General features: G+C 41.7%; 1 protein-coding gene across 2 annotated transcripts in view; it reads left to right on the top strand.

Annotated features, from left to right (window-relative positions):
* Window positions 1–14653, top strand: part of GLRA2 (glycine receptor alpha 2) — a 195031-nt gene extending 180378 nt beyond the window's left edge. For both annotated transcript variants that reach the window (XM_019925660.3, XM_019925662.3), the window contains exon 9: window positions 14375–14653. In XM_019925660.3, the coding sequence (XP_019781219.1) occupies window positions 14375–14653 (279 nt within the window). The remainder of the gene's footprint in view (window positions 1–14374) is intronic.
* Window positions 14654–14853: the final 200 nt, after the last annotated feature.

The raw sequence follows: 14853 nt of genomic DNA, 5'->3' as shown, positions 1-14853 counted from the left end.
CCTTGACCACTGAAGCTTATTTCTTGTAACAGAAAGTTGCTTCTCCTGTGAAGCTCTAGAGGACTTGGAAGCATTTACTGCTACCTTATTGCTAAAATCAAACAAAAGCTGTACACATGTAGAGTCTAGGGCTCGGTAGGAAGTGGCAGGGCCTAGCACATGTCCTGTGCTACATACCTTCACACACACTCTCTTAATTAGAAACTCGACTGGTTGACAATTAGATCAACAGATCCCGGTATTATTTTCGAATTGTGCCCAATCTCTGTCTTCTGGGTTTACTGCAATCAATCTTCCCTCTGGGCCTGCAGACAACTTTCTGTCTGAAATCTTAAATCTGGTAACCATAGTAATGAAGCAGAGAGGAGGGGAGATCTTGGAAATGCAGTACAGATAAAAAGAAAAACGAAAAGAAAAAGGAAAAGGAAAACAAAACAAAACAAAAAAAACCCTTCCATTCTTTCCCATTTTCCTTTTCCTAATTTTTTTTTTTGCAAGAGTTGCCTATAAGAAGCTATAGTTGAAGTACTAGTGAACAAGTGGTTGCAGGGAAGGTAGAAGAGAGCTGGGGCATAGATGATCTGCAGAACTAAATGATAATCCAGAAGGATGGAGCACAGGTTGTGCTTCTGGTTCACTTTGCTGCTCTCAATGTCCTTGGAAGAAGCAACAGGAAAAGTGCCTCCTCATGGTTTACAGTGTTCGTCTGCTGTTAACTTTAAAACAGAACCTACAGTCCAGCCACACTCAACAGAGAAGACCTAGCTTATCAGGATCATTCAAATTCCAAAAGAAATAACGATCGGCCAGAGAAAGCAGGTTTATAGTTTTTCACCTGGAGAAAACGTGTTCGTTCTGCAACTGCAGAAAGCAATGAAGTAATGGCCCGGGGACGTCTCTCTCCTCAGGATACGCCTCACTGCCCCTCTGTCAACCCTCCTAAGCCTTCTCCAAGTCACACCTGGGTGACTTCATCATGATGTTAACCTATCTTTTCAAAGTTGGGAGGAAGGGATCAAGGGCAAGACCAAATATAGATCCAATCCTGTGGACTGAGTTCTCAGTTCTTGAGTTTATTGAGCTCCCTGCAGAAATGAACAGCTCGCCAACCTTTGACAGCCAACAGCGTCTACTCCTCTCCCTCTGAGCTCCTTTCAGCAGAAACTGAGCAGTGGGAGGGAAGAGGAGAAAGAAAGAAGTGGCTATTTGGAAGGGTACTATTATGGCGTGGAGCCTCTAGGCTGTCAAAAGTGGCTATCATAAAGACAGGCCTCCACAAACATGTTGTGTAGACCTCTAAAAATACATCCATTCTGTGCCTAGTTTACATAATATGAGGTTGCACATTACTATTTGTGGTTTTTTAAATTATTCTGTATTATATATTTTATATATTCTATATTAGAATCTTCTTCAACATTATAACAGCAGCAAGGGACTTGCTGCTTAAATGAAACCCTTAGAAATGAGGACATAAAATAGTGTGCGAGTCAAAAATAATCAAAAGAGAAAATACACCTGAACCAAACTGTTGCTGTGGGTTGATCACATTAGAGCAGGATTTCTCAAAATGGGATCAAAGTGATCAGAAACTTCCAGGAGGTCAAGGAGGGTCATAGCAGGGCACAGCTTACTAAATACATCTTTCCTTCACTTGGGTCAGCACCTTCAATTTGGTTTTCCCTCCTGGACTTCTTACCTTACCAATTTTCATACCCAACCAGAGACTCCCACAATTAGAAAGTACATAAATGGTTATCTTGGCCACTAACCCGCATGTTACATCAATAGCAAACATCTCCAAGAAATGATCAAACACTTGAATATCTCCAGCAACAAGGAATTCGTTACCTTCCAAGATGTTGTGCTCCACGTTCAGGCAGAGTTGTTTAAAGTTCTTTCGCATGTTGAGTTGAATTCTGTCTCCCTGTAACGTCAACCAATTGTTTTTGATCAGCAACCTTGGAATCATTAGTACAGATGCTCTTCCCTCTTCTGAAAACACCTGTTATATGAGCCACGCTTATCTGTTTTCAAGGCCAGCCTCTCTTGTTCCTTCTATGGTTCCTCGTGTGGTGGGCTTTCAGGAACACTCAGCACCCTGGAAGGGTTCCCTTGCCCCCTACCCTGCACTCAAGCTGTCCTGTTTGTATCTCCTACCCTTTTTCCTATCCGATGACTCAAGTACAACAGTCCATAAACTGGGATATCAGTGACATTCTCTTTCAAGAATTTGAATGAAGAGTGCTCTAATTAGTAAGCTCTAATGGTAGTAAGGACCTGAGTTGAAAAGGTTCCCATAGGGTTGAGGTTGGGGTGGCCCAGTTGAAATATGCACAAGTAAAGGAAGCTGAAAGGAGAAAAGCAGAAATGGGGGAGAATCACAGCCCTGAGAGATGGTGAATAATCTCGTTTGCTGACTTGCTTATTGGAGTCCCTGGACTGGTAGCCCTGCTTACACCACCATCAATATCATCATCGTTGCTAACATTTACTGAGTACATACTATATACCGGCACTGATACAAGCCCTCAGTGTGCATTAGCTCACTGAACCCTTTCAAAATCCCTAAAAGGAAGACGCCGTTGTTCTCTTTTTTTACTGCAGAGGAGACTGAGGCACGTAGAGATCTGAGTGACTTATCCAGCTCCCACACTGGTTAGTGACAGAGACAATACTGGACACCAGGAGTTCTGGATCTAGAACCCAGCCTTCTTACCCTTACAGGGCACTGCTCCTCTACCCTTGGTGACTCAAGAGATGTTCTTACAATATTTTTATAGTAATTTCCTAAAGAAATTCCCCCATTTAAGCTGTCATGAGCAGGTTTCTGTCCTTTGTAACAAATGCTCCCTGATTAAGATACAGGAAGATTAAAAGATACTAACACCTGGCCAAATGGCACAGACAAGTGTCCTTGAGCTGCTCTATAGTTGCACTAAAAAGCAGGCTCAGTGAACCAAACGAGGCTGCCTTTACATTCGCTTTTCTGTAACATATCTGTAATATTCATGTATTCTTCCAGAAGCAGTGCATTCCATGGTATTATTACAGAAAAAAGTACCATCTAACTTTCCTTTAATGACTCTAGCCTAACATCACCTCTTCCATAGTATCCCGTGGCCTGTACATTCCTTTATCATAGCAGATATCACATTATACTGGAGTCATCTGTCTGTATCAGGGTTTCCCAACCTCAGCATTATTGACATTTGAAGCTAGATAATCCACGCTTTGCTGTGGGGTGCCGTCCTGCGTATCGTAGGATGTTTAGCAGTGTCCTGGCCTCTACCGACTAGTTGCCAATAGCACCCTCTGCCCCATTGTGACAACCCAAAATGTCTCCAGACGTTGCCCCATGTCCCCTGGGGGGCAAAATCACTCTTGGTTGAGAGCCACTGGTCCACATGTTCTAGGCCCCCTCCACCAATCCCACACTGACTTCAAGGGCAGGGCTCTGTCTTTTGTGCCCTTATTTCTTTCTAATGCTTGGTACATTATGATGCTCAATAAGTCTTAATTGAAGAAAACTACAGTAACTTGCATCAAGATGCTGTTTTGTACTTGTAAGCCTGGATTACCTGTGTATCTGTATCTGGATGGGTTTAGTCAGGAAAACAGAGACACTACACACACTACTAGGATAAGGCGTTTCTTATAGAAATTACGGTTTATATAAATATGAGAGTAACTGGGCGAAGGAAGGTCTGGAAGGCTATAGTCAGAGGACAGAACTTTAAGCTGAAGCTCTGGGGGGAAAAGCAGGTATTGACAGGAAAATCTGAGAAGCTACCATATCTGGCCTCCAAAGTGGAATCATAAAATGGGAGCCCCCAGAAAGGTCTGTAATGCTGCTGTGTCTAACAGAGCAGCCGCATCTGCCTCCCAGAGACTCCCCACAATAATGGCCTCTCCTTCCCTTCTACCTTCCAAATCTCCCAAATTCCTCTCACCGGCAAACCCACACCTGGAACTAATCAAGGAGGGAATTCTGGAAAATGTAGTTCTTCCCAGCCGTAGGCAGGCACGTCTACAGGACTGGAAGTGCCAGGTGAGCAACAGATCATCTCACACAGTAACCACTTTTTGACACCAAGTGTGTATGTTATATATAGAGATCAAAGCATGATCATGGTTTGAAGAAGTTGGCAGTCACAGCCATCCACGTTAGAAAGCAAGTGAATGCCTGACATGACGCGCTGCTGCTGCCGCTGTTACGCCTTTTAGTTCGGCAGTGGGCTCACCCTCTGACCACCTGTCCCCTCCAGTCTGCACTGTGTAGACAGTCTCAACATTCACTTTGTTTGTACCCTGAACAGATGGCAGACTACGCTAATCATCGAACAGCTCATACTCCAGACGGAAGGTGTTCACCTTCACGCTTCTTAGAATTTAGTGTGTCTTCTGAGCATTCTGGCCAGACCAGATTTGACAGGGACTACTAGGAAAGAATTTCCATCTGCAAGGCACTGCTTCCCTCTGGGCATCGAAACATCACAACCATGTAACTGATTTCTGAACTACTCTCTAAGACTGCAGCTGACATTAAGTGAAAACATTTCTGCTTTACAGATTTTGAGCCAAAAATCAAACAATTATTTTTAGATAATTACTTCCAGTCTATTAAAAAACAGGGTGCTGCAGGTGAGGTGTGGTCCAAAATAGAGTGAAGTACATAGTTCACTTTAGGAAATTAGATTCAAAATACGCATTAAAGGGACCTATACTTCAGGATGGCCCATGATGTCTAAGATATTTCCTACCTGGCCCTTTACAGAAAGTGTTTGCTGACACCTGGGCTAGAGGGAAAGCAGCAAGAGCTGGGCTCTGAGAGGTAAAGGGGGGACATCACAAGGACTTGGACTTTACTGAGGTGAGAGCCGCTGGAGGTTCGAGCTCATGAAGATCTGACCTGACTCACATTTTAACAGGATCCCTCTAGTTGCTGGATTGAGAAGAGACCTTCTTGTTGGGAGGGAGGGTCTAGAAGCCAGGGGATTAGGTAGAAGGTGATCACTATAATTCTGGTGGAAATGGTTCTGATACGCCACTGTCAGGTAGCTCAGCTCAGCACGGAGTGGAGGCTCTGGTAAGAGGTGCCTAGATTCTGGTTTGGAGATTGAGCTGGTTAGACTTCCTGGTACTAGATGTGGCGCATGGTCCCACACAGGTGCAGGGGACGCTAGAAAATACAGCCTCCCCAGGCGCACATGGGTGAGCAGCTAAAGCAGGGCTTCTTAAGTACGGGCGATTTTGCCCACCGAGCGACATCTGGCAATGTCTGGAGACACTTTTCATGGTCACGACTGTGGGGGAAGTGTGTGTTACTTGCTTCTAGTGGGTAGAGGCCAGGGACGCTGCTAAATATCCTAAAATATACAACATAGTTCCCTACCACAAAAATAATTACCTGGTCCCAAATGTCAACAGTGCCATAGTTAAGCAACTTGGAGCTCAAGAAAGACCCACCAGTGGAAGAAGAAAGAAAGATGGGTTTTCATGGATAACTAGGAGTCTTAGCCCAGCTCAATTCCCAATGCCCCAACCCCTGCAAGGCATTTGCGGGCTGGGGCAACAGCAGTTTTGGAACCCCAGCTCACACCACAGCTGAGTTCTGTTTGTCCTCTCTTGCCCGCATATCTTCCGCCTGTTATTGGAGGTGAGCTTTGGCCCGAATAAGAAACCTTGCTGGCTTTTTTCTTTTTCTTTTTCTTTTTTTTTTTGTGGTACGCGGGCCTCTCACTGTTGCGGCCTCTCCCGTTGCGGAGCACAGGCTCCGGACGCGCAGGCTCAGCGGCCGTGGCTCACGGGCCCAGCCGCTCCGCGGCATGTGGGATCTTCCCGGACCGGGGCACGAACCCGTGTCCCCTGCATCAGCAGGTGGACTCTCAACCACTGCGCCACCAGGGAAGCCCGCTTTTTTCTTTTTATATACACAGAGAGGCTTGTAAAAATAACATGTGTGATTGAGGCAATGAAAGAGATTTCGTGAAAGAGATTTTGTGTACATTGTGCACAGCACCATAGTGCAGGTATTCATGTGTTTTAAGAGATTTGTGAAGAAAAATGTTCCAATAATTAAAATTTCAAGACTTAAAACTGATATTTGGTGATGACCGTAGATTTATAGGAATTTTACTCTCTTCACCAAACCCAAATGGATGGCATATGAATTCAAATACCCTTAATATTATGCAAATACTCCTTAGTCTTTGCTATGGGTAATAACTGATAAGGTCTCATTTATTTGGTGAAATACTTGCAAGTATATAATACATACTGGCTTGTCATTTACCTAGCTTTATTATTTTGATTTGCAAATAGATGCATAAATGAAAAACTATTTCTCTGTATTCTGGAGTCTTTGTCTCTTCTATTTATTTTTTTTGCAAAGAAGCATGTATTTTTTGCTAAGATTGTTAATAAGATGGGTCTTACATATTTTCACACTCTCTGGGCTGCTCACTAGCTTAACACTGGGCCAAACAAAATGGACAGTGTTTCAAATATAGATCATAAATACCTCACTTCTTGAGTGGCACTGCTGAGCTTCGGTTTGCCCTAACTTTATATAAGTTCAATATGCAAACATAAACCATAAAATAAATAAGCTAGGAAATCATTTTTCATATCACAGAAGACTTTTTTCCAACATTCATTTAAGAAGCATTTACCTTATATATAATATTCAACATAGGCAGCTTTAGCCAAATATTGTTCTAGGTACTGGGGCGATCAAGATATGCAAAAGTGGGTCCTTCCACTTGAAGGTCACATAAAAGAGGCCGACATGTAAACTATGATGACAGCAGGTTCCATTATGGAGGCATGCGACCCAGTGCTACAGGAGCTGAGGAGAAACCCAAGGCCCAGGCTCAGGGGTAGAGAAAAGGCACCCTGAATGGGATGAGTAGAGCTTTGAAGGACATGCAGGAGCTCGCCAAGTGAAGAGAGGTGAGGAGTATTCTATGCAAAGAATAAAGCCAAAGACCATGAAACCCCATGAGAGAAGCAGGTATAAGACAGGACATAGGGGGTCCTTGAATGTCACAAAGGAGCTTAGGAGTGGTCATTAAGGAGATGAGAAACTCTTGAAAAGTATTAAGCCAGGAATGAAAGCAATGGGCCAATGGCATTCCTTTAGTTCCACTGGAGCAGAAAGCAGGGCTGGCTTCAAAATCTGTGGGACCCAGTGCAAAATGAAAACGTGGGGTGCTTGTTCAAAAATCATTATGAATTTCAAGATGGCTACAGCAAAGCGTTAAACCAAGCATAGCACCCTTCTAAGCAATGGGGCGAGTGAGGGCACAGTATGCATGCCCACAAGGCCAACCCTAGCAAAGGCATGAGAGCAGCAGGAGGAAGAAGGCTTTAAGATCCTTACTTGCATACTGTCTAGTCTGCAGTTGGGAAGAATGTCTTAAACGTATCAACCAGCTAGAGATTAGTATCAAGGCAATATACTAGCCAGCATTATAGTCCTATACTCAAACTAAGAAAATGGCCAAATGGCTAATCTCTTCATTTTAAAGAGGAAATAGAAGAGCAAAAATGTTGAGGGACTGAGGGAATTCAATCTGAGCCTTTTAGATTCTATCCCAGTGTTTCCTCTGCTCCTCTACAATGCCAAGGCTAGTGAGTCTGCAGTGAAAGGGATAGAATGGAAGTTCTTTGGGCAAGACTGATCCAGAGGCCGCAGAAAGGGCTGCAAGTGTCAAAGAAAGGGAAATCAGCTGGGAGACAATCGCTGTCCCCTCCCTTTCCCCATGAAGCATGTCCTTTCTGAGACTTTTCTCAGAGTCAAGAGGATCTTGCCAAGCACGGGTTTTGAATAACTCATAGGCCCAGCATTGTGCCAGGGAAGAGGACTACAGAGATGAGGTGGGCACACTCCTAGGAGCTTATCCTTTGGTGAGTAAAGACATTAGTGGAAATCAGCTATCATAATCCAGAGTCCCTGTCTACCTATGACTGGGAAGCAAAAATTTTAAATAATAATAAAAAAAGAAAGTTGGAAATGAGTTCTAAACACCAATAGGTAGCTACAGAGTCTTTTCCAGGTTAGGGGGATCATAGATGATTTGCATGTTGCCTTGTATATCTCAGCAGCATTACCGTCCATACGCTCACCAACTCTAAAGGCTTCAGGCCCACCTGAGCTCCAATAAACCTTTGTACATATCTCAAGAATCTCTCTCATATAATTCTGTATTTGGTTCTGTATGACCCCCCCAAACCCAAGGTCTTATTCATCTTTTCCTTCCCTTGGTTCTTAAGATAAAGCTCCAAACCGACAGCACGGTTTGCAGGGTCCTATGTGATCCAGCCCCTGGTCTTTTCTGAAACTGTGTCTCACCCCACTTTCCTTCTGCATTCCACGAGCCATCCTACCATCTCTCAATTGCAGCAAACCTTCCTATCTCAGACATCTCCCAACTCTGCTGTGCCCTCTTTAATGCCTCTCATTTTTCAGATCTCTAACGAAACATCACTTCCCCAGGGAAAAGCTTCTCCTATCAGCCAGATTAGACCGGGACCCCCGTTAATACGTTCTCCTAACACCCTATAATTTCCCTTCAGAGCCCTTATCATAGCTAGTAATTCCGTGCTCATGTGATGCTTCCATGAATGTTTGTCTTCACCTCAAGGTTGGGAACCACGTGAAGGCAAGAGTCTGATCTGTCTTGCTCGCCACTGGATTCCTGCCAAATGGCACAGTGCCTGGCATGTCCTTGGGACTTTTCTGACCACTCAATCTAAAACATCCACTTCTCTGTCACTCATCTCTCTTAAGGGTCTTACCTTGATTGTTTTCCTTCAAAGCCTCCATCATTATCTGTGTGTGTGTGTTTGTGTATGTGCAAATGTGTGGGGTGTCTTATCTGTGTATATGTATAAATATGTAGTTGTGTGTGTGTCACATAATTACTCTACTTCTTACTGTTTTCCCCACTAAAATGTAAACTCCAAAAAAGAAGAGACTTCATCTCCTTGTTCACTGCTGTACCCTCACCACACACCTGGCACATAATAGGTGCTCAAGGAATCATTTGTTGGAATTATGAATACATAAATGACAAGCACTCAAGAAATGAACACCAGCAGTTCATTCTTCTTCAAAAATCAATCATAATGATATCCTGCACTGAAAAAGAGATGATCCACTGATTTGCTTTTCTTTTGGAAAAAATGCTATTCACTGTCTTCCCCAAAATGACACTGTGACAGTTTTAATTTATTTCACCACATGCCATTAAGCAACAAGGGGTTATATTTGGTTTGCTTTATTTCAGATCTGTTGTTCTACAAATTTCAGTGGGATTCTTCTTCCATAATCTTGAATGGAAGCCATTTGGGGCTTGCTAGGGACAAATTCATAAAAACCAAAGACTTCCAGAGTCTTTGGAATCAGACAGTTTGGAGATCTGACAGACCTGATTTGAATTTCAGCTTCAACATTTATTAGCAATATAACTTCAGGAAGCCACATAACTTCTCTCCGTCTCAATTTCCTCTGAAACCATGTGATTTGTAGGGATGGTTTGGTGATAGGACTGACTGTGGTTTTAAGAGCATGGTATATAATTATAATCAATACATGATATCTATTTATTATTCATATCTACTCCCAAGCCCCCATGATACAGAGGAGAAAACTGAGGCCATAAGAATTGAGAATTTCAGGGCTTCCCTGGCGGCGCAGTGGTTGAGAGTCCGCCTGCCGATGCAGGGGACACGGGTTCTTGCCCCGGTCCGGGAAGATCCCACATGCCGTGTAGCGGCTAGGCCCGTAAGCCATGGCCGCTGAGTCTGTGCGTCCAGAGCCTGTGTTCCGCAACGGGAGAGGCCACAACAGTGAGAGGCCCACGTACCGCAAAAAAAAAAAAAAGAATTGAGAATTTCTCAAGGCCATCCCTCCTCCCCAAGGCTAGGAAGCCCAAGCAGGGCTACCATTAAGCATCACCCAGCCTTCATTTGCTCAGGGGACTTTTCTGGTAAAAACCTACTTGTGTTTGGACTCACACTGTTTCCTAAGGAGGGCTGGAGACTCCATAATGTCCTTGCATTGACTGAAGCTCACTGCAAACTTCAGTTCCAACTGGGCCATTTCCTATTCCAGTAGAAGGGCAAAGATTCAATCAAAGAATCTGGGTGAGAAATGGGATGGAAAGAGTTTTCCCCTACCCCCGTTTATAGGAGTCCTTTTATTTCCTCCTTTCTAGGACATAAAAGAAAAATTGGAAATATGGGTCCCACTGAAATCTTTCATTGTATAAATCCTATATTCTTTAATTATATTGAAATTATTTGCTTAAACAATTCAGTACGATGCAATTCTAGTGAGCTTTAGGTTCAGTTTCACATCCAGACAAGAGTTATTCCAAACACAGGAATGGGTGAATTTTACAATAAGTAAAACTGATGGATAAGATAAAATAAGATGATAAGTCTCCAATGAATTGCATAGCACCATGGCAGTGCTTCCTACTTACAGCAGACAGGGTTTAAGGAGATTTTATCAAAGTGGGATACAGAAATTGCATGTACTGAAACTTCAACTGGATGATTCATTTTCTGTGGGAATTTAATCAGTGAAAAACAAAACAGAGTGAGCTAGAAGTATTTACTGCTCAAAGATACTGAAGGTGGCAGGTCAGTAGCAATAATTAAGTAATTGGTTTTCTGGCTAATTAGAAGAAATGGAGAATATATGCCTGCAATTCTTTCCTCACTGAGAGGATTACACCGACTGTCCCTGTGAATACATTCAACTAATCTGTGCCTACAGATTGTTCTTTATTTTAGCTTCAGTTTATCCATGACTCAAGCTCATCTCCACTTTGCCCTCATATAGGAATCTTGCCACATTACCATAACGTTTTTATTCTGAACCTGCTACAAAGGCAATTAGTCATTCATTATAACACAAAAATTCAAATTGGTTGCAATTATGTTTTCTGAATCAAGACCATACCCTTTGATGTGGGTAATTTAAGGTTCTATATTTAAAATGCATTGAATGAATCATAATGGTAAATAAGAAGACCTTTAAACTAGCATTCATATCTCCTGCACATGAAAAATTAAATGGATAAATTCTACCTGTGACAGATTTATTTTTGTGGTAGAGAATTTTAAAGAATTGATTTAATTAGTTGTAACTATGCTCAGAAGCATAATTTGAAATACTGTTGAATGAATGGTGAAAGTATTTTCAAGCAGAGAGAAACTCTCTTAAAATTCCCTTTGTTCATTATTCAACAAACGTTTATTAAGCGCCCACAGTTTGCACGGCAATGTACGACATAATAATAACCTAACCTGGTATCATTCTCTTCTGCTTCTGCTAGTTAATGAATGAGTTAATCTCTTCAGCTGTCCATTGAGAGTATGTGAAGAAAGACCACAGAAATTAAATGAATGAGTCAGTCTGAAAAGAAACATGGATGTGTGTATTTAGGTTTCCTTTTGTTTCATGTGCTAAAAACAGGTTACTAGCCAACTACTCTTTCTATTTCTTCAGGGACCCAGGAAATTTAAAAGAATCTTATCTCACTCAGGCAGTGAACTATACACTTATTCATGACTTTCTAAGTGTTTATAGAGGTGAGAACAGCAATTTGTAAGATTCTACAGATATGGAAAGGAAAAACAGCACAGTAAATTTAGGCAGATAAGGGGAAATGTATTTTGAGGGATTGTTTCCACTTGAAAAGTTATATTAGACTTAATAACATAGACTAGGTTAGAGCTGGACATTAGAGCTGATCTAGGCCACTGGTTTCCAACCTTTTGCATTAGAGTCACTGGATTTTTAAAAAACTATGGATTCTCAGCTCTCATTCCCAGAGATTCTGATTCCGTTGATCTGGAAGAGGCTGGGAGGAGAGGCAAGCATACATATACTTGTACAGCTTCCCTAGCAGCCAAAGTTGAGACCCACAGACCTAGTCCAGACTCAACAGTTTGGCATGAGGTCTCTGAGCCCTCGAGAGAATAAATATCTTGCCTCAGATCAGCACAGCTTATAACCTGTGGAGCCAGGCCTAGAACCCAAGTAGCCAAATTCCTAGTCTGGATCTTCTAACTAAACCAAATCACACCGTTTCTACTTCTCTCACACACTGGTTAAGATCTAATTACCAGTTAGTAATAGGCAAGAAGAATAAGACTGCTTGTAACCCATGTGACTAACAAGTCCCCTCCTCCTAGCGACCTGTGTGCTTCCATTCTTGCTAATAAGTCTTCCAACATTCTTGCTAATAAGTCTTCCAACGACACTGTAATGATTAATATATCTGTTTAGTCCACATTTTTAAATATTTCACGTATTTGAAAGTTTTGCACCCATAAAATATATCATTCCCATTTTAGACAAAGAAACCAGATTTACTCTTTGAATCTGAGTCCAGTTGAAGTCTTCATTATAGACCTTACAGAGCTGAGTACATGGAAGTATTCTAATGTCTGGCTGGGTTTTCTTAGCCAGCTTCCCTATATGAGAATGCCTTTAGGTTGGCCACTTGCACTGGGTTCTGAAAGCTCCATGCAGGTAGGGCTCTTGTCCAACTTCATCAACTGTCTCCCAGCATCTAGCAAAATGCTCGCCATAGACTCAACACTCAACAGTTAATTGTTGAATGAAAAATCCTTATTACATTTTGTTAACAAATGAGACAGAGTATCCTGAACCAACTTGTGCAGGACAATCTCATATACATAAAAGTACTGGGAAAATGGTTTTATAAAGGAGTAGTTTTACAGTTATTTTATTAGAAGAGCTTTGGCCTGATTTTCCTGACCTAAATTTGTCCTTGCTGTACCATTTGGATTACAGTTGGGTTATCTCACATTAATATTACGTTAAAAGTCCTTCATTCAAATGATACAAATGAACTTATTTATAAAACAGAAACAGACTCACAGATTTCAAAAACAAACTTACGGTCACCAAAGGGGAAACGTGGCGGGCGGGGGGGTTGAATTAGGAGGATGGGATTAACAGATACACACAGTACTACATATAAGATAGAGAACCAACAAGGACCTACTGTAGAGCACAGGAAACTCTACTCAATATCTTGTAATAACCTATAAGGGAAAAGAATCTGAAAAAGAATATAGATATATAGATAATATACATATAACTGAATCACTTTGCTGTACACCTGAAACTAACACAATATTGTAAACCAACTATACTCCAATAAAATTTTTAAAAGTCCTTCATTCAGTATATCTTTTGTATGTGTGAAGGCACAACTGACATGCAATAAACATTGATGAAATAAAATTAATACCAAATTTTACTGTCTTTTGGAAAAATATAACCAAATTAATTAATATAATATTCTTCTCTAGCAAGATAAAGAGTGCAGTGTCTTTGGTGTTTCAAAGGGGTGGCACAGTATTGTAGAAAACAGTAATCTAGCTGCAGAAGCTGATGATTCAATCGATGGCTATTTAGAACTAGATTTTTATTAAGCAGGTCATTTCAATCCCATCTTTTCAACCCAACCACGCACCCAAATTCCATACATTTGTCTCTATGTAGGGTATTTGCTCTTCACCATAAGGTTACAGTTTTTCAGTCTTGTATCTAATTCATGTAGAAATAACACAAAAAAACCACTGACATCAGCTAAAACGACGTATGTTCATATGGTAGATATGAATAGCCAAAGAATCAACGTAAAAAGTTGACACTAGAAAAACTAACCATGGTAGAAATATTCAACTCCAAACACTGAATATTTAATGTCTGCTATATAACTGAGATGAACTAGAGGGCTGGAGAGGAAAAGTTATACATTTAAGGGGTTAATCTTAGATCTAACACAAACATTAAAGCCAATGTTAATGGAAGGGACTGGGCTATGAATGAGCCACAATACTAGAAGTTCCTGGCTCAGGGCCAGGTACAGGGCAGAGATTCAGTAAATGCTTTGTTGAATGGAAGAATGGGTGAATGAATGAATGAGTGAGTGAATGAATGAATAGTCCTCTTCTTAGTGTAATACTGGGATTTGGAGATTTAGCTTTAAAACAGTCAATTCAAAGCTGTGGATCAATAAACTAGAATTTGGGAACGTCAGTCAGTGCTGAGTATAGTGTAGGTATTTCTGTTTGTTAATTAATTAAAATGACCACGGAGTCATTATTCTTACACTTAATTTCTCAGCCAGAAAAGTTAATGAACTGTATCTGTTCCATGAATAATTGAGTTGAACCTGAAAGACAACTCCCCATTCCGAAAGCCTTCCACACTACCAGTTAGCTGTGATTTATCCTTTTACTTCTGAAGAATTTTAAGCACCTTCCATCTGATTTGACTGACAACCTATCTGTGCTTTCCCTGTCTTTATTCTTCCAGGAAGAAGATGTTACTCGTGAAAGTCGTTTTAATTTCAGTGGTTACGGGATGGGTCACTGCCTTCAAGTGAAAGATGGAACGGCTGTCAAGGCCACACCTGCCAGCCAGCTCCCACAGCCCCCCAAAGATGCAGATGCCATCAAGAAGAAGTTTGTAGACCGGGCAAAAAGGATTGACACGATTTCTCGAGCTGCCTTCCCATTGGCCTTCCTCATTTTCAACGTCTTTTACTGGATCACATACAAGATCATTCGGCATGAAGATGTCCACAAGAAATAGACGTGCTCTTCAGACCCTGGGACCTTCCTGCCTAACTGTTGTGCTTGTAAATACACAGTGAAATTGTCTTTACATCACTTTGACAGAGGAGAAGACTGGGGGAGGGGGGAGGGAGGATCATGGGGGCGGGTTTCCTGGCACCTACATGAAAAAAGATAAGTTATCCGGGCAATGAAGGAAAATGTTTGCACAAAATTACG

This window comes from Tursiops truncatus, chromosome X (assembly GCF_011762595.2).
Source record: "Tursiops truncatus isolate mTurTru1 chromosome X, mTurTru1.mat.Y, whole genome shotgun sequence".
Lineage (NCBI taxonomy): Eukaryota > Metazoa > Chordata > Mammalia > Artiodactyla > Delphinidae > Tursiops > Tursiops truncatus.
The sequence above is the reverse complement of the archived record's forward strand: the minus strand, read 5'-3'. Positions and strand labels throughout refer to the sequence as shown.